At 45.5% G+C, this 21042-nt stretch overlaps 1 protein-coding gene across 1 annotated transcript in view; it reads left to right on the top strand.

The window, feature by feature from the left end:
- The window catches only part of RBFOX1 (RNA binding protein, fox-1 homolog (C. elegans) 1), a 374033-nt gene that overhangs the window by 176364 nt on the left and 176627 nt on the right, over positions 1-21042 (top strand). The window contains exon 2 of the mRNA XM_015563803.1: positions 13610-13852. Within this exon, the coding sequence (XP_015419289.1) occupies positions 13610-13852 (243 nt within the window). The remainder of the gene's footprint in view (positions 1-13609; positions 13853-21042) is intronic.

A 21042-nucleotide genomic window follows, 5' to 3' on the forward strand; every position in this document is an offset into this window, starting at 1 on the left:
ATCAGCACTGATCACCAGCCAGACCTAGGGTGCACAAGTTTCGTGCACCAGGCCTCTAGTGTGGTATGAAAGGAAATGCCTCTGAATCCATCCACATATAAGACAATGGTATCTACCTCTTGCACAAATTTGTATCTTTAAAGTTTACTTTCCCCTTTGCTAGAACATTTCATTATCTGTATCATTCCATGGGAGAGTATATGATTCTTTCTAGCAGTGTGATTTAATGCTCCCAATTTTTAAAATCTAGTGACAGACCCTTGGTGACACTTAGTGGGATGCTGTACTCAGCAACATCCACAGTGGAGCTGGTATCTCTCTAGGCTACTTGGTGTCATCTGTATGCATAGTGACCTCCTCTCTTACAAAGAAAGTTGCCTCATATTAAATCTATCAATTTCCTATTTTGGAAGCAGGCAGAGAATCCTCTGGATAGCTGTGATGAAATAGGTAACACAGTGATATTATCCCAAGTCATATCTGCAGGGTAACTATAAACAAGCTATTTAAGGGAACAGAATCCATCCTTTTCCTTTTGTGGATCTGGCTAAATGAAGTAGTATTAGCAATGGTGCAAGTCATTGGAATTCATCTCCAATATAAATTTGACACTGATGTTACCCCTGGTGGTGGTGGTGGTGGTGGTGAGAATATTTTTTGCTTCTTTAGGCTGTGAAAAGAGATAGATTATGAAAGTGAAAGACTGCTCAAGATTTATGATTTCCTCCAGACCCGGGAAGTGGGGACTCCTTACTGAAATATAATTGAAAATACATGTATCTGCTCCTTCCCTTATGACAACAGCTTTTGCTAATAAATCTGTTTGCTTGGTCCATTGTCTGCTAATGCATCTACCCTCCTTTCCACAACCCTACATTTGGCACAGTGGTGGGCAACTCCCACTGTCACTCAGGGAATGATGGCAATGGCTAGATTGTGACGGTATTGATAGTGATACACTCACAACAGCTCAACTTTTACTACCAGAACTCCTCATGGTGTTCACAGCAATGTAGAAGAGTGGTCACACCAGGTCAATTTCTGGTTTTGACAATAAACCATAGTAATTCAAGAGATTACCATTTAGGGAACCTGGGTGAAATGAATCACAAACTTCCTCTAAATTATTTTCAACTTCCTGCTTTGGGGACAGCATTGGATTGGCACAAATGTGAGTTTCATCTTACATAATTAGGGTGACTTCAGATTATTTCTTATTCTTTCAAAACCTCTCACCTATAAAATGACAATAATGATTGTGTTCCCATTATGGCATGGGTTGCACTGATGGAGTTACAGTTATAGAACATTTAGGGCAGTGGAAAGCACATGTTGAGAGCCCTTTTGATTATATTACTGTTGTCCTAAATAACGTTGTAATCACCACCATCATCCTTAACATCCTTTAGGTTCTGGATCTTGGAGTAGCATGAATAAGACCTCAAATTTGTAACTTTGGCTAGTGTACTTCAGAGATTTGTCAGAAGATATTTTGTGATTGAATTGTTCCACTATAACCCTTACCGATATCACCCTTCGTCTTAGCCAACAAAGAGGGCCATCACCACTGGCTTGGAAGGACCTCAACTTTGGAGAAAGCTGGGTTTGAGGTCTACATCTTTCACTTACTAGCTTCAATACCTCTTACTTCCTATTCTGGGAAATGAATGTGATAAAAATAAGTTCATAGAAAATATAAAAATATAAATTTATAAAGAATACTACATGTAAAATCTAACTTTATCCCTACAGGAGCTGTATATATAGTGACTTGCATTGGCTGATGCTTAGAATGAACTTAATCCATATCAACTTCTCTGGTTGTGACTGTTTATTAATAACAGGAAATAATAAGATATTGATAGCAACTTCACATACAGAGAGGTGGAGCCCTATCTGCATGAACTTTCAAGAAAAAAACCCTTCAGTACAACATTGGGATATTCCACTGGGAGGGGGTATTTTTCCAACAGTGCAGAGTAACATTCAATGGTCTGAGCTTATTTCTCAGTACTCTGAGGTACTGGGTGAGTCAGGGAACTTCTTGATAGCAGTAGTGATAAAGAGACTAGCTTGGGGATTTATTTTTCTTTCAAGAAAACATTCTGATTGGATGTGTGTGTGTGTTTGTGCCACTCTTTGAAATACCTGAGGCAACAGTGCTGAGAAAAACAGGTGAGGTTTCTGTCCTCGTGGAGTTTACAGTCTAGTTGGAGACAGACCTCAAAATATATGTAATGTAAAAATATATAAAATGTCAAAATCGAAAGGTGTATAATGTTAAACTTCAGTGAGCTTTCTAAAGGGTAAGTCAGGGCCCTCTGATCCCCGGGGAGGGTGTGAGCAAGATGAGAAAACCCATCTTCCTAAGTGCCTGGCCCCGTTGTGGGAACTTCACTTGCTCCAGAGGCTGGTCGTTTTTTAGAGACACGCACATGTATTTCCCTTTGGACATAGCACCTCATAAGCAACCACATCAAGGCTCCGGACTTGCACAAAGTGCCATAAATATTTGATAGTCACTAACTTTTAAGGAGTTGAGAAAAGCAGCCTCTACGCTGCCTTCTGTGATCCAAATGGAAAGTCAGGATGGAACATTTTGCAAACATGACACCTCGTCATTGCGAGCCTGCCACCCACTCGGTTTGTGTTTCTGGGGCTGGAGTTTGTCAGCCACGGCAAGATGGCTTCTGGCCTCTCTCTCTGCTTCCCTGTCAAGGCCGGGAAAGTGAAAGGAGACAAATTGCTTTCACTTGAATCTGTGACATGGATTCTTATTATCTTTGCAGTTTGTTTGTTTTTGTGAATTATGGCCTCAGAGCAATCTCAGAGTTCTTTGTTCCAGACATGCTTTTCTGTAAGCCCGGGTAGTTAGGAAACAAAGGTTGGTACCTTCACCTAATTGAGGTCAGATATGACCTAATCTACAACTATTTCAGAATGTAGAGCTTAGGAGTCTGATGGATTTGGGTAGCTTACTACTTGTGTGTGTGTGAGGAAGTAACCCTACCTCCCTTGGAAAGGGAATGGCAATATGAACCACATTGGGTTCTTGTTAAATGAAGTAACATAGGTAAAACTGCTTTTTTGGATTTTGTATCCTCAGTGCTTAGAGCAATGACTGGTACAAAGTTAGTACTCAAGGGAAGTTTTCGTATCACCATCACCATCACCATCTCCATTTTCATCATCATCACCACCACCAACTTCATCACCACCACCACCATCATCTTCATCACCATTATCATATTCATCTTTATCATCATCATTACCACTATCATCATCTCCATCTTCATATCAGCATCAGCATCATCATCAGCATCATCATCATCATCATCTCCATCTCCATCTTAGTATGGATTCAGTGACAGGAATACTTGAATAAGACCAAACTTGGTTCAAGTTCTGGTTCTGCCACTTAACGAAGTTAAGAGCTCCTATCATGGAAAATATGTCTTCACTTATTTGGGGGTTCAGTTTTTGTATCTTTAATATCTACCTCACAGGGGTGGTTGTGAGGACTAACATGCCTACCACTGCAGCTGGCAGGCAGGAGATGAGAAGTCAACACACTTTGCTGACCTAGAAGGGGACTGATATAATCCCCACAGCAGGACGTATGCCCTCCTAGGGCTTCCTGGATTACGAAACACATTTCTGTAGATTTTCTCCCAAAACCATCATAAGAGATTCATTGGGAAGAAAAATTTGTATTTCTATTTATATTAATAAATGAGGAAACTGAGGCACACTGAAGTTGAATAACTTGCCAATCACTCTGACAATATGCTTGACATCCCAACATTGGACTTTGATTCCATAGTCACAGCGCTGATGAAAGATATGATAATAACAAGCACCAGAATTGCCTCGCATTGTATTTTTAATTTTATTTCTTTTACTGCAATCCATAAAAGATGTTACATTGCAACCCAATTCACCCACATAAAAGTTTCATGCAATAACTCTTACTATTTTATTCTCTTCTTTTTCAGTGTAGTGTAGTTTATTTCATTTTTAAAATGAGGGCGTGATCACCCCCCTACATAGGTTTTATATCTCAAGGTATCATGCCTTCAGTTTGAAAAATACAAAAAAAATTTCCCCAACTTTCCATCAGGACTGTGTATCAGAATGACCTCAGGCACTCACACAGAGCCTGGACCCCACTCTCAGAGTTTAAACCAGTGGGACTCAGGTGGAGTTCTGGTATCTGATTATTTTATGAGACTGCCCCACGTGATCTGATGGTCTGTTGGCTAAGGACCAATGTTCCATTGCTTCTCTGACTGTTTCCACCTGAAACGGTCTTCTCTATTTAGTGGGTGTTATTGCTTTTTGGAGGGGAGATGTTTATTTGTTTTAGTATTTTCTCTATTACTCCCCGGAATATCTTTCAGGAGGGAATTTTTCTGCCTTGGTCTGTCCCTCTTGCTTTTCTAGGAAACAGCAAGACCCCTATACTTTGGTTGAAGGACAGAGGTTTGACTTATTAGTTATCAGTAAGAACAGGAAGAAAGCTTGTGGCTCATGAGAGTGACCGCTGAGTCCACGTGTGCGGCTGGAGTCGGGGAGGGAGGGGCTGAGGTCTTCTGAGGTTACGCAGCTCTGAGAGGAGCCGGCATATCCCTGTGGGGAACCTGAAACAGTGCTTATTTCATGCTGCCTGAGCTGTATCCCCAGAGCGTGATTGAAAATGGAGGTGTGAGGATGTCACAAATGCCATTTATCCAGATTCTCTTTCCAACCCTGGGGAACTGGAATTTAAAAAAAAAAATCACCCAAGAATTACCTGAACTAGTACCACCGACAGACCAGCAGGAAAGTTCAATTCTTCCAGGCAGCCTCCTCTGCCCTCGCCTCCTCCTCTGTTGCACAATTTAATTACAAGTTTAATCACTTCAGAAACCCCATCCATCCCCTCCAGGGTAGCAAGAGTTCTCCTTCCCCAGCGAGGCATCGCAGAGATAAGCAGCTGTCCACGGGAAGGGGGGTGGGACTCTTCAAACCTCTCCCTCGACGAGCAAGAAAGACACGACCAAATAAAAACTGAAATTGTTTTGACATTTCACTCGGGTTGTTGTACTTTTAATAATAAAGAAAGGACAGAGTATTTGTAGCTTTAAATAAAGAGGCAGCATTTGGCATTAAGATCGCTGGGGATTATGTTTGCACAAGGTTTTATTTTTGCTCATTGGGAGAGAAGAAAAAACAATGAGCGAGCAAGAGACAAGTGTTCAAGACTAGGAGAAAGCAAGACCCCTATGTGTCTCCTTCATAGCATTCATCAGCCCTGGGGTTTGGTGGTCACTGTGGGCCTTTTCCTAAGAGCCCAATGCACCTCTTGACTGCATATCCCATTGGGACCCAGATGGTCTTGGTCTTGGCGCGCCATTGTATTGTCTGTGATGAATGCATCTGCGTATACAGCAATGCTATGAGCCAGGCCCCTGTGTCTGTTTTGCTGTGAGTTGATCTTGATGTTGACCCTCACTCTCATCCCATGGAGTCACTCATCATTATTCCCATTAAACGGAAGCAAAAACTGGAGCCGGGTGTATTGCAACAACTCGCCTCAGTCACACAGCTGGTTTGCAGAAAAGCGGGGTCCCCAAGTCTTCCCAACGATTGCCAGTGACAGTATGTGAAGATCACTTCCCAATTCATCATGCAGCTCGGTTGCAAATCCATGCGCAGTGATCTCAGGGTATTTTTGTAAATTTATCCCTAACCATCCTTCTATCTCTTCGAGCTCTTTCTTCATCCTTCCTCTGTCGCCTACCCCACCGCCCCACCTCTTAAAAATCTCAAGCAAAATACAATAGTGGCAAGCTCCCCCGGTGGATTTCATAACTTTGCATGCCGTATATTTAGTTTAGTAATGAAAAATTCCAGCTCCAGGCAATGCATAGGCTTGCATTTCTAATGTTTTTTAAACAGCTATTAATGTAGTCGAGTGCCGTGTGGTGAGGTGCGTGTGTACGTGTGTATTTTTTTTCCTCCTCCACTCTATAATCGTCTGCTCAGTGTGCACTCTGAAACTGAGCAGGAGCCGGAGGAGGAGCGAGCTGTGATTGATGGGCCAGGCCTCGCTGGCGGAAAGAGTCCCATCTGGGGCTGGTTTGGGGAGCAGTCAGATGTTGAGGGGGAGGTCAGCCAGGCGGCTCCAGCTCCCCCTCCCGCAACACCCCAGCCATCCACACGTTGCACAGCGCACACACCCCGGCTCGTAGCTGAGGCTTGCTCTGAGCAGATGCTCTGTGGTGTGGGTCTAGAACAGCTGCTAAGTTTATGGAGGAGAAAGCAAGCAGGATGGTGCAGCAGGTATTTTTTTCCCATTTTATTTTCCACTCGCCATTGTGATTTGAATTGAGCTGCAATCTCTCCTTGCGGTGGAGTCTCTGTTGCTCTGTGCCATGTATATTCTGCTCCTTGAATCACGCCGGGGAGAGGAGAGGATTTCAGCCAAGAGTGTGTGTGTGTCGGCTTTCTGCTTGATGTGTGGAACTGAGCTGGTCTTAGAACTAGCAGGTTAATGGTGTAATTTTGCATTTTCCTTCTTTGTTTCAATGCCCCGGGGGCAAGAGGCAATTTACTTCTCTTATTCGGGCACTGGAGGTTTTCTCTGAATAGGCGAGATTTCTTGCCAGAGAAGTAGAACAGATCAGCCACTAAACTAAAGGAAAACAAACTGTCAGCCCGACTGGAGACTGTGGGCAACCAAGAACGGATAGTTCCCTCCAGCGAGTCTGAGTCGCTGGGGGTTGGGGGGCGGAGGGGTCGTCCCACGGTGGGGTAGCTGCTTTCCGTGTCTGTGTGGACAGATCAGAGAGCTGCTTCTTCATTAGGGCTGGACAATCCCCGTGCATGTCTTCATTATAAGGGCTGAGTTTAGGCCAGAAGAGGGTTCTCAGGGCAAGATTTGGACTGAGAACAAAATATTCCAGGAACAAAAGGGGAGATGATACTCAGGAAGTGTAACTATGAAAGCTGGGGAAACACACGTGCACACATACACACACACACACACACACACATCCTTAATTACTTTAAAGTCCACTTGGCAGCTATGAAAACATTCACTTCCCCCCTCAGTGACAGTCTGGCAGTCACATTGCAAAAACTAACCCGTTCCGTGCCCTGCCACCTAAAGACAGTTTCTCAGTTGAAATGTGGTCTGCATTAGATGTTGAGCCAAAATATTTTGCCAAGTCAAATGGGCTGCCACCCTTTGTTCTCTTATTAGCTTTCCAAAACTACTCTTTTCAACCATTCAGGGCAATGAATGGGAGAAGAGAGATATCTGGACGGGGGGAGGGAGGAGGGCGGAATCCTCTCATTTTCTGATTCTGTCTCCTGGGCGCACCTTGGAGAGAAGATTAAGGATGAAGGATGTTTCAGTGACCAAAGAGCTTCTCAGTGCATTTGAGGAAAGGCTCGCTGAACGTCTGGGTGCAGCAGAGTCGACACGCTATGCTAATAGACAGATTACGGTGTTTGTCTTAAAATAGCAATAATATCCTGGCTATTTCATGCTTCAGTAAAATATTTAAATTGAAACGGCATTTTTTTCTTTTTTGCTTTGGTGAACTAGACTTGGTTGCATGTTAATATCCATTTGCTCTCAGGAACTGGAGGTCCCACATCACAGGACCCTTGATGAGTTGCTCTAATTGAGGTTTGGTGTGTGAGGACAAAGAAGTTTCCCCTACATTTATCCTAAATGATGTTCTTCCCTTCAAGTTTCTACCTAGCTCTTCAGGAGCATTATCGGGTTTAAAAATATCAGGTCTTGGCCCTCCCCCCCACCCCCGCCTTTTGTGTGTTTAGCGGCAATCCAAGAAAGTGCAGGCACTGAAAATTAGATGTTAGGTTTGCAAAATCGCTTGAAGCACTTGGTCGATGATGTGGGGGGATACGTGCAAATCAGAGTCACCCTCCCTGTCAACTCAGAACACCCACCAGCACCTTGACTCTGTACATGCCCAGATCTCTGTCATGGGTTCCCTTATTTAGGGGGTGGAGGGTGCTGGTTCGGCCTTGGAGGAGAAGAAAGAAGGCAACTTCTGCCAATGAGGGAATGTCTAGCCAGCATACTCCAAAGAATTCTGCCCGTCACTGTCTCCTGCAAAGATTTGGCTCCAGCTTTTAACCTGTGCATGGGCCCAAGATTCACCTTGAACTTGAGTGGAAAAGGTACCCTTAGTGTGGATGTCAGCCCATTTATTCCACACTAAGAGTCCAGCAGCAACACCAGGGAGGAGACAAAGGCACCTCTGAAGCCGTTTGAAGGTGAAAAGTAATCCCATGGGAAGTACAATGATCTTAATTAAATATTAGCTGTAATTAGCCTGAAGTGCAAAGGGCAGGAATATTAATTAGGATCTCTCTGGAACTGCTGTCAGTGTTAATAAGTACCTCTGGGGGGTCCCTCCAACATCTGTTTGGGCACCGGAAACAGGAGTGCTGTCAGAGCCCTGTGTACCTGAGTGTGCCTGCAGGTTCCTCGGTGACCCCAGACACGCCTCCTAGCGCTCAGAACCCTGGGTGTGCCAGAATGCCACCGGTTTGGTAAAGGTGGGTGGCTTGTCCCAGCTCCAGTGGTGCCCCTTCTGGCCCTGGAATTTCCTAGGGTGGTCTCAGAGCCTTCTGAATCTAGACCTTGGGTCTGAGATGGCAGAGTTATCCAAGCTGGAGCTCTAACACTCGCCAAGGGTTAATACCCTAGTCTGGCTGATAGAACACTGATACATTTTTTTTTAATCCTCACCTGAGGACATTTCCATTGATTTTTTTTAGAGAGAGAGTGGAAGGAAGGGGGAGAGAGAGAGAGAAACATCGATATAAGAGAGACACGTTTATTGGTTGCCTCCTGCCCACATCCGGACTGGAGCCGGGGATCGAGTCTGCAACTGAGGTACATGCCCTGTTTATTGGTTGCCTTCTGCCCACATCCGGACTGGAGCCGGGGACCGAGTCTGCAACTGAGGTGCATGCCCTTGACAGGAATCGAACCCAGGACAGTTCAGTCCACAGGCTGATGCTCTATCTACTGAGCCAACCGGGCCAGCGCAATGCTGTCACCTTTGAATAAATACCCCAGCACCACATCTCCAGGTGGAAACAGGTCTTGAGGCCAGGTGTGTCTGTGACAGAGACAGGTTTGCTTATTTAAAAATGGGAACAAACCTCCCCACCAGGTGAGAGTCCTGCCAAATGAGAGGCACCTGTGCGCAGTATAATTGAGCTCTGGTTCAGCTCCTGGCTTCCCAGAGAGCTACCCATGGCTCTGGCCTTGTGGACTCATTGGCCAGATCTGGGCCCCAGCAGACATAACAATAGAATCAAGTGGGGTTAGAGATGCAATGCATGCCGGGCTGGGAGTCTAGACATCCGAACGATTAACATTCAGGGCCAGAGCCCAGGAATCCTCAGTAGCGGGGCTGGCCTGTGCGATGTAGGGCGTCAGCAGCACCCCTGGTCTCCACACACTAGATCCCAGTAGCAGCCCTCCTCCAAGTTGTGACAACCAAACATGTCTCGGGTCATTGCGTAATGTCCCCTGGGGATCCATTTCCTCTGTTTAATCACTGATGGGAAGTGCCCAGCGAGTGCCCGGCACCCATAGGCCCGAAAGGCGGCGGCACTGCCCACACTGCTGATGTGAGGGGATGCCTTTCGGATGGAGCACGGGAGCCTGAGGCCATCTCGGATCTTACCCCCTAAGCCCACTCATGCTGGGTTTCAGGCCTACGTGTTTGCATGCGCATTGACAATTCAGAGAGCCCATAATTTAAAGCAAATTTGGAAAAGGATCCCCACGCACCCTTTTGCTCCATGCTCAGCACTGAGGATCTCCAAGTCTAGCTGAGCCTGCCCTCCTTGGTTCAGAGAGACTGCACCCCTTTCTCTCCCTGCTTTATCGCCAGCTTTATTTCCTGTCCTGTTGATGCAAAGCTGGCTTCTGAATTGGCGTGGGCTATGTAATGATACTCTGCCATGGAGAGTAGAACACCTTTTTTGTAAAGGGCCAGACAGTTAAATAGTCTACGCCAGTGGTCGGCAAACTGCGGCTCGTGAGCCACATGTGGCTCTTTGGCCCCTTGAGTGTGGCTCTTCCACAAAATACCACGTGCGGGTGCGCATGTACAGTGCGATTGAGACTTCATGGCCCATGTGCAGAAGTCGGTATTGGGGGTTGGGGACCATTGGGTGTCTGCCCAAACTATGCAACTCTGCCATCGTAGCACAGCGAATGTGGCTGTGTCCCAATAAAACTTTATTAACAAAAACAAGTACTGGGCCAGACTGCAGTTGGAATGAAAACCTGACACAGTCTTCTACCCCCAGGATGCTCACAGACAAGCAGTCAATGATAGGACTAGGGATTATGTGAGAAGTGGCCACACGCTGCAGTGAGGTACAAGAGGCAGGCAAGCGACATGGCTTAAGTGTCAAGGAAGGCTTGCTGGAGGAGAGCTCTCTGATCTGGGACCTGAAAGATGAGTAGAGAGTAGCCAGGCTAAAGAGCAGTGGGGGTGGGGGGGCTTTCCATGCAAAGGAAGCATGATGGTGGTGGGAGAATGGAGCAATCAGATCACAGGCTTCCTGAGGGCAGGCCCTTCTTTCTCCGAAACAGAGAGAGCTCCGATCCCAGCAGAGAGCCCCGCATCTTGTTGGGGCCTGTGGGACTGGTCACTGTTCCTGAGTTTGCTCTGCAATGAGGGAAGGCCATTCGGGCAGGGTTCCCTCCCAGGATAATGTGTTTTCTGCTGGAGGTGTTGGAGAAACCTTTGTCGTTAGGGACCGTCTCTCGCTACCATTGCTCCTGCCATCATTGTCTGCTTTCCTCAGAGGCCTCACCTGGGCTTCTCACAAGCCTTTCTTTCAATTCAGCGATGAGCCTGGCGGAAGGCAGGGCAGGCTGCAGCGGACCTGTGGGCAGAGGTGGGATCTGTCACCGTGCATTTCTCTCTGGAGAGTTCTCAGATCCAATAGTTTCTGGGGCTTGTGCTGGGCCAGATAGAAGCGGCATCCGTGGGGAATGTCTGTACACGAGGCCATGTTCCCTGCACAGCCCGGGAGAAGAAAGGGAAGCTCGTGGGCTCAAACAGCAGAGGGTTTTTTCAGGAGGGGCTGCTCATCAAGGCCCTTTAGGTTGCAAGTAACAGAAAAAGCAGCTTAAACAAAATAAGACCTTGACCGATTCATGTGACTAAAGCATTACTAACCGCAGGGGAAGCTGGATCCAAGACCTCCGATGAGCTCACTGGGACTCAGTTTATCTGTTGATCAATTTCTGGGCCGGCTCTCCTCTGGGTTGGCTTTGGCTTTAGGCGGTTCTTCTTCAAGGGGCGGTTCTTGGCAGCTCGGTTTTACATTTTGTTTACAGTTGCCAATGACCATGGGAAGAGGACGTCCTCCCAAAGCTCCAGCGAAGTCTCAGGAGTCTCCTTAGAACGACAAGGGTTTAACCCGCTAACTGGTTTAGATAGACGGGCATGAACACACATCCTGGTGACTGTGAGAGTGGAACCCTTTTTTAATTTTTTATTGATTTCAGAGAGGAAAGGATAGGGAGAGAGATATAGAAACATCAATGAAGAGAGAGCATCATTGATCAGCTGCCTCCTGCAAGCCCCACACTGGGGATCAAGCCCGCAACCCGGAGTGATGGCAGAGGGAGGGAGAAGGAAAGAGAAACAGAAACATCAATGATGGGGGAGACTCACTGATCGGCTGCCCCCTGCAGGGCCCCACTGAAGATAGAGCCAACAGCTCCAGGATGTGCCCTGACTGGGAATCAAACCATGACTTCCTGGTTCATAGGTTGATGCTCAACCACTGAGCCACATGGGCCAGGCAAGAGAGTGGAACCCATTGATTAGGCAAGCCAGGTCACATGACTGTATCTATGGGTCATGGGAGGCGGGGCTCAGCCACATCTGCACTAGCCTGAGAGTGAAAGGGTCCCCCTGACCCCGAAAGGAACAGAGCATTTTCCTTGAAGAAAAGTGAACACTGAGTGGCAGTGACAATGAATGACCTCGTGTTCGCTAGGGATGGGTAGGGTTAACTTTTCCCGTCATGTATAGCGATTCAGCCACAGCACAGACAGACCCAGCTCAGCCCCAAATGCTGCGGAAACATGTTAGAGAGAAGTGGCTGTGCATTTCTGCTGCCCGTGGCACAGACATTTGGAGCAGTTATGCCGGGGGAGGAAAGGGCCTGATGGGAATGTTTTCACTTGCAAAATATTTTAAACTTAGCCTAAGCTAAGTCCTCAGCGTGTCATCTTTAACATTCTAATTACGGTCCCCTCTAAACAAGTGAGCTAGCTCTGTGAGCTGCTGTGAGAATAAACTTCCCTTCCCTCCATGTTAGAATGTTCCAGCTGCACCATGGTGCTTTAACCGAAGAGGTACTCTATGTTGGTGGTGAGGACAGAGAAGATGGGAGCAATTCTGACATGTTGGCCCTGCTATCATTATAGAGGGGCCGAAGTCACCTCTAATTGACCACAGACAATGGCAAAGGGGCTATTTGGTGCTTAACTGCTAGAGTGTTTTCTTCTGTCTTTTTCTGACTGTCCGATCCTATCTCTTGAGACCATGGACACTTCAGCTCTCTGGATTGCAATTTTTGCCTCTGTGATTGCTGTGGTGTGTGTGTGTGTGTGTGTGTGTGTGTGTATGTGTGTGTGTGTAGGGTAGGGTAGTAGAGTTATGAGGGTGGGGGAGGAGGTGGAGGTGGAGAGAGATAGATGTTTCCTGAAATGGGAGCATTTGAATTCAGGGTGTGTGTGTGTGTGTGTGTGTGTGTGTGTGTGTTTAATTCTTTTCACTTGGCTGTAATTATCACACTGCATGTTTTGCCTAGATCTGAAGGGTGAATTGTTATATAATACTCTGTGCTTATAAAAAATAAGACAGGGGCTGGGGGAGGCATTGACTAACGAGGCTGAGTTAAGTCCAGCACTTTGCAGAATTACTTAAAATGGGGCTATCACAGAGGGCCATCTTTGTCCAAATTAGGCCCTGAATTTTCATTGGAACATCACACATACACACACACACACACACACACACACGTCATTAACAAGACCCCCAATCCCGTCATGTGGGCCAAGACACATAAAACTTTGATTAAATTCAAATGCTTAGATGAATTGTCTCTCCTCTCAGGAACATGCATGTTTGGTTTAATCGCTTTTGGCGTTTTAAGTATCAGAGCAAAGTTCTGCTGTCGCTGGAGACAACACCATACTCACATGTCCCCAAATGGGAATGAAAGAAGGAAGATCTGCCAGACAGATCCACCCAGTGGGACACAGACCCTCCCAGTCTGGGGCTGTTGAGCTGGATGATTGGGGAAACTGACTTCCGGTTTCGCAGCCTTGATGTCTGCATCTGTAGAATGGATTGTATAAATGAGGGTGACTGCTTCCTCAGAGCGTCTGATGAAGATGAACTGGGGTGCATGGGCTCAGGCGCTTGGCACCATGCGGGCACCCGCACCATGTCCGGGTAACTGTGGTCCAGGGCCTGGGGAGAGGCTGTTCCCGGTGGCCACTCACGCTTTCTCCTTCTCTCCCCCTCTGATTTTTCAGGGTAATCAGGAAGCAGCAGCTGCCCCTGACACAATGGCTCAGCCTTACGCTTCGGCCCAGTTCGCTCCCCCTCAGAACGGCATCCCCGCGGAATACACGGCCCCCCACCCGCACCCGGCGCCAGAGTACCCCGGTCAGACCACCGTCCCCGAGCACACGCTAAACCTGTACCCTCCCGCGCAGTCCCACTCGGAGCAGAGCGCCGCGGACACCAGCGCGCAGACCGTCTCGGGCACCGCTACAGTAAGTGGGCTCCAGGCTCGCCTGGGGCACCGGTGGGGATGGGAGGGGGTCAGGCAGGGTTCCCATAGTGACAGCAGGGTGCACCCCCATCCAAGCGTCCTGCCCAGAAAGCAGCCCCTAACCCTGTCCTTGTCACCCCAGTTCTGCCAAGATGCCTCATCTCCAGGCATCCTCTCTGGTTACTTGCTGAAATAGGCACATTTTTGGTTGACGGCGATTTGTTTGTAAAAGGAAACTTTGACCTACTCTTTGTTCCTATAGTTTTGCATTTTCTCCGTGGAATCATACACTATGTAGCCTTCTTTTAAATGGCTTTACGGAGATGTAATTTACATACCATAAAACACACCTGTGTTAGGGGGACAATTCAGGCTTTTTGCGTATTTACAGGGTCCTGCAACCGTCAGCACAGTCTATTGGAATATTTCCATTGCCCCAAACACAGATCTTGTGGCCATTTGCAGCCACGCAGCGTCTCTGAACCAGCCCTCCCTAACTTAGCCTAATGTGTTAGAGATTCATCCGAGTCTTCATGCGGGTCCCTGTTTCTTCCATGTTGTTGCTGGGCCCTGGGGTGTGCAGGCCTGGGCAGCAAAGAGGCAGCAGAAGAGAATCTTGCAGGGCAGGGAAACCATTCTGTACGTTGATGGTGGTGGTTACGTGACTCTCTGTACCCAAAAGAGTCAATTTCATTGCAGGTGAATGGGGTAAATGGCTTAAAAACAAGCAAACAAAGAGGAAACATTATAATACTATCAAGATTGAAAATGAATGTTATTAGCTATGAATCAAGATAATCCTAAAAAAATTAATTATCGAAATGAAACTGTGTTTGTGAGCGACCTAAGGTAACCATGCACCCCTGATGTACATGTGCATTTGTGGAACTTTGTTCTGCAGAATTCTCTGGAAGCTTGGGCTCACCCAGCCTCAAGTCTTGAGCCTTTTGTAAGTGCAAGGCAGATGTGCCTCTTTCTCCTGCCCCAGGCCTCTGGGAAACCAGTGTTGGTGAAGAAGTTTATTGTTTTAAAGCATGATATATTTCTTATAACTAAAAGCAACCGGTAACTAACTTTGATACCCAGTGTCTTTGACACCTGATACTTGGAGGTGAGACTTGGAGAATTTAAAAAATAATACACATTCTAAACTTTTCTATTGCCTTTTCAACTCTTTATTGTTGTGCAAAACATAAAATTCACCATTTTAACCATTTTAATGTAAACAGTTCCGTGTCATTCAGTACATTCACAGTGCAATGAAACCATTGCCATTATCCAGTTCAAGATTTTCATCACCCAAAGGAAACTCTATGCCCATTAAGCAGACAATCTCCATCCTGCCTTCCACCAACTCCTGGCAACTACTAATCTGCTTTCTGTCTATATGGATTTGCTATTGGGGGTTTTTCATAGAAATGAAATTATGTGTCTGTCTCCTTTCCAATATTAGGATGTTTTTCAAGGTTCACCATATTGTAAAATGTACAGAACTTCCTTTTCATGACAGATACTATTCCATTATACAGATAAGCCTTTTGTTTATCCATTCATTCATTGATGGGCACTTGGGTTGTTTCCACCTTTGGCTCCTGTGAATAGTGCCACTAGTGCCTTTTTGTATATGGCTGCAACTTAGGGTTGAGTCTATTAAGTGCTACAACTTAGTGGTGAGTCTATTAAGTGCTACAACTTAGGGGTAAGTCTATTAAGTGTGTTTGCTGATTTCACATGTGTTTGTGCTGTTGACAACCAGATGATAATGATAGAATTGTTGTTTATTTGCTTGGTGCTTATTTTGTGATAATCAAGGTGATAGGGCTTCAGGAGGCTATTTTAGGACTGAAAAAAAGAGGTTAAATCAGACATTATTTATTAAGCCTCAACATATGCCAACTATACTACTGATTTGGGAGATTCATTCAGTCAGTCACACATTCATTCATTCATTCTCATTCACAAGTATTTATTAAACATCTACTGGAACCTGGACTCAGTAGGTGATGTGGTTGAATCAAACAGAAACAGTCCTTTTCATTTTTGAAACTTAGTGTGAGAGGCAGAGTGAACATGTGGCGACCAAGCAGCTATATAAACACAAATGATGATCCATGCTCTTAAGAAAAAGACAGATGCTATGGGAGGATAAAAAAAGAGCAGAGGCACGGCTTGCAAATGAGTAGTCTGGGAACCTTTCTTGAAGGAGATGATATTTAAGGTGAGAAGACAAAGCTTTTCAGGCAGAAAGAATGACAAGGTCAGTCATCCTGACCTTGACTCATTCAAAGAACAAAAGAGGCCAGTGTATCTAGGGCATGTGGAGAGGGTTTGGGGGTAGAGTGACAATGGACTAAATGGAAGGAATCAGTAGGTATCATACCCCACAGGCCTGCTGGGTTCGATAAGGGGTGGGATTCTACGTTAGGAGTAATGGGAAGTCATTGGAAAGAGTTTGAGCCAGAGGACTTATAAAATGAGAGTTTAAAAGAAAGGGCTAATTATGCCTACCTAAAAGGAAATTTTAATCCAGTTGGGGAGTTGACATGCTCAGTGTCCTTCTCTCACAAAAAGCATTCTTTAAAGATCAACATGATTAAAATTAAATAGCATGCGGACAGTCCACAGAGCCCTGACCCTGCAGAGAGATGCACGGGTAAGCAGGCCTGTGCTCTGCCCTTAATAGGGCGTGTGTTCTGTTATCATTGCAATGTGACAAGTCCTAGAGCATGGAAACAACAGTGTCATTTCTGAAATTGGCTCCAGCGACGGTATCTAGAGTATCTGAAAGGCAAGGAGCACCTCTCCGCGTATGGAGTGCGTGGATTTGGGGGAGGGGGGGCTGGTTACTTTGCCTCCTTTCGCACCGTTTGTGTGGTACATACTCTCACGGGAAGTTTTAAAGGAAAGAGAACCCTCAGCAGCAGAGGCAGGTGGCTTTGTGGCTGAACATGACAGCCCAGAGAAGGGGCCATCCAGTTTTCTGCTGCAAACGATTACATGCCTATGGGCTTCTCTCCTTTGGCCAAAAAGGAAGATGCTTTCTCTGTCTGTGACCTACTTCAGAGTTGGGCTTTCCCGGCCCGACTGTGCAGAACACGGTTGCTTCCCATTGTCTCTGCATCTGCACATTGTTTCCGAGCGCTCCTTCTCTTCCCTCCAGGCTCTGCATTTCCCAGGGATGGAATTGAGCCTCAAAGTGGGTCAGACCCATGGTTGTCCCAGCCCGGTATTAGCACACCTAAGTTCTTCCCCATCGGTTAGTGTTGTACCTGCCATAACGCTAACTGTTCAATGACACATAGGCCTGGTGCTTAATGCCAGGCTCACAGCACTGTGGAGGCCATCATTTCTTTGAGAAACCGAGTCGCTTCGGGTGAGAGAAACGATCCATCCATCTGCTAGTCTCCAAGAACTTCTAATGTATGCACATGATTTAACATAAAGTACAGACGGTAGAAGGGAAGCAGGCTGCACCCAGCGCTCCCAGCCAGAGCGGAGGAAAGCACAGACAGCAAAGACTTCCCCGGCCATCCTTTCAGTCCTCCGAGGGCTGAGATGAGTCCCTGCAGGACATTTTCCTGCCGAATGTCTATTTAATGCAGGGCCTCCCAACACATCATGGATCACTGTGCTGACAGAGCCAATCCTGCATTCTATTAGATACTGCTCCTGACAAGGTATTTCACTTTTGACATATTATAATTAGAGATTTGCAAGTGGTGAATTCTCCGTGTATCTCCAATAGCAACTTAACTTCTATTTTTAACGCCTCTGCAGTCTGTTTGAAAGTCTCCCACCAGCTCTGGGATCTGAGGGGAGAAAGAATGTGGGTCCCAGAGCTTGTTCCCCGGAGCTCTGGGCTCTATTGACAGAGAGAAGAGCTGTTTAAGGAACCAACTTCTTAATCCTCAGCTGCTTTCACTGAGTGTTGTGTCTCCAGACATCATTAATACCCTTAAGAAGATAAGACATTGGTCGGTGATGACCTCCTGTTCTTAATCCCTTACACATTGGCTCTGTTCTGCAAGTCAATTATGGAGCTAAGTGTGGGGAAAGCTTCTCAATGCATTCCTTTTTGTTAATTAGCCATTATTTTTAGTATTATTACTACATTGATTCAGGTTAGTGGTGAAAAAGCCACACATTAGAACAGGTCTACAATGGAAATGAAAATTCCCTAATGCCTTCAAGCCCAGTTCTTAGTCTCCCTGCTGGAAAGTGCAGGTCCCAATCCCTAAAATTTTCCTCTAGAGTGTTTTATGCAAGTGCAAGTATATACCTGTGTCTTAGTTCATGCTGATGTATTATAAATGGGTGGCTTGGGAAAAAAAACACATTTATTGTTCACCATTTGGGGGCCAGGAAGTCCAAGATCTTGGCACCAAAGATGGGTGTCTGGTGAGGGCATACTTCCTGGTACAAAGCTGGATGTCTTCCCATTGTGTCCTCACTTGGAGGGAGGGGTGAGGGAGCTCTCTGAGGACTTCTTTTTATTAGGGCTCCACCCTCATGATCAGGTCATCTCCTCAAGGCTCCTCCCCCTACTACTATTACTATTACCTTACTGGCTAGGATTTTAACATATGCATTTTGTGGGAACACAAGCATTTATCTAAAGCAGCTTGCTTGTCTATCTCTACCTCTAACTCTACCTCTGTATATGTCCCTGTCTCTATCTCTGTCTCTATCTATCTGACTACCTCTACCTCTACCTCTATCTCTATCCCTATCTCTAACTCTCTCTCTCTCTCTCTCTCTCTGTATTCTAGCTCACTCCATCTCTAAATCGATCTTGATATACTCTAACTTCTCCCTAGTGCCGATCTCAATATAACAGGATTAACATCTATTAAGCACCCATTGGCACTCTATATCTGGGAGATGTTTTCATTTTGAGATGTAACTCGTTCTTTTTCATGTTTACATGGACTCTGGGTTGTTTCTGGGGTTTATCTGGCAATGTTGTTATTCCCAATCAACTGCAGTGAACAGCTGGGTTCACATATTGCTGTCCACTGCTGAGTGTCTGTTTTGTAACTACCAGTTTGTATTTCTTAATCCTCTCACCTTTTTCACCAGCCCCCCAACCCTCTGGTAATCATCATGATTTAATTTTGTTTGTTCATTTATTCTGTTCTTTAGGTTCCACATATAAGTGAAATCATATGGTATTTTTCTTTCTCTGCCTAACTTATTTCACTTAGCATAATACCCTGGAACATTACTCCACCATGAAAAATAAGGGAATCTTACCATTTGTGCCCCTCTGCTCCACCGTTTATAAGTGGAAGTCTCTTGGGCTGGTCATTGGACCTCTTTGATATCATTCCTATGGTTCCCTACCTCCATTCTGCTTCTGCCTTTCTCCAAATTGCCTTCCTCTTTCCTTCCAAACAACCATTAGAGATGAATAATAAAACACCAGAAAGTGCCTCCCCCAGGTGGAGGATTATGGCCTCGTGGGCTTACATTAAAAGCTTGGAAAAATCATTGAGGGACACTATGTCTAAAAATAGGGTAAAAGAGCTATGTCAAAACAGGAATCAGGGGATAATCATCTCAAACATAATAGTTTTTGCTTAGTAGCTCAAACTATGTTCTAAGCACTTTATATTTATAATCGCATGTGAAGTTTCCACTTTAGTTCTGTCTGACCCACAGTGGGACCAATGTGTAATCTTCATCACCTAAAAACAAGTATGTATGAGGCATTAGCATCCCCCCGGTTATAGTTGAGGAACCTGAAGTCACTTCCTGGTCACTGTAGCTAACAGATAGGACCTGGAGCTCAAAACCAAGTGTGTCAGACTCCACACCAAAAGTCTTCAGGGCTCGAAGCCCAGAAGGCATCCCCCAGGTTTGCCCAGCACACATGTGGCCTCCTCTCGGGGCAGATTGCTGTTGAGGAAAGGAATTCTTTGCCTGGGAATTACTTATTTTGCCTGGGAGGTCCCAAGCATGTACAATATCCCAGGCTTAGAGTGTGCCTTGAGCAAATTCTAATAACATGTTTCGGTGGCTTCAAAATTGTCTTTTCAGATGACAGTGTGGCTGAGCTGTTTTGTCAACACCAATTCTGTTTTTCTAAGGTTCACATTTACTCTAAGGACACAGGTACTGCCTCTGATTCCCTCATGAGGCTGAGGGTCATACTTCTGCCTCCTATATAGACTTTGGAATAAATGGCCCATGGCTTGCAGGATAAATTAAAGGCCTTCCTTACTCCCTACTAGGGTTATCTTACTGTTCAAAAGCCACTGTGCACCACAATGTCCAGTTCTGGTCGCCAAAACGCATGATTGAGTCAAACTTAGGATAATTCTGCGAGAAGCAGGCATCACTGTGAGTAGCACAGACCCAGATCTCTGGGGCTGGGGCTGGGGCTACGGCCTTGAATTTTGGTAGAATTGAAGAACCTCACGACAGGTTGGGAAAGAGGCACTAAATAGACACACGCAGGTATTATCAGAAGCAGTGAAGAAACAAGGTAAGGAGCTTGGAGTTTCTACTTCAGTTCTGTCTGACCCACAGTGGGACCAATGGCATGTGATGTAACTTTACTTTCTTCCTTGGTGTATGAGGACTTAGAGTAGTGATGACATCCTAAGGATAATGCCAGTAAAGGGCTTAGCACAGTGCTGGGTGCATAGTAAACACTCTGCCATATGAACCATTGTGATTATGAGATAATCACATCATTCAGAAGGGAAGATCAGAGTGTTCTCTATCCTGAATTCTTCATTCTATTTTTTTTTTTTGTGGGAGAATAAACCCATCATAAGAATTGTATAATTTCATGTCTTAAGAGTCAAATGAAGACTCAAATACCCACATTTACTTTTAAAGGTAATTCTTTTATTAATGATTTTCATACAAGTAGTTTTCAATCACTCATGCCTGAGCACAACTGACTGACACAAGCTGATCTAATGATTCTAGGTCATGGACAAACAAGGTTAAAATTTGTTAGAGGAATATTTGACTGAAGTTCTGTTCATAAGGCCCAAACACATCTTGCTTTTGAGAAAAGATCTGACATATTCTGATTTCAAGTTACTGTTTCCTGGTAATTGACATATTTCAATTGCAAGTCTTGAAGCCATCTGAAAAGTTTCCTCTTGATTTTCTCTTCGGAGTTTTGTGCTTTTTCAGATCTGTATTCAATGTCATCAATTTCTCCCTCTCATTATG

This window comes from Myotis davidii, unplaced genomic scaffold (assembly GCF_000327345.1).
Source record: "Myotis davidii unplaced genomic scaffold, ASM32734v1 scaffold639, whole genome shotgun sequence".
Taxonomy (NCBI): Eukaryota; Metazoa; Chordata; class Mammalia; order Chiroptera; family Vespertilionidae; genus Myotis; species Myotis davidii.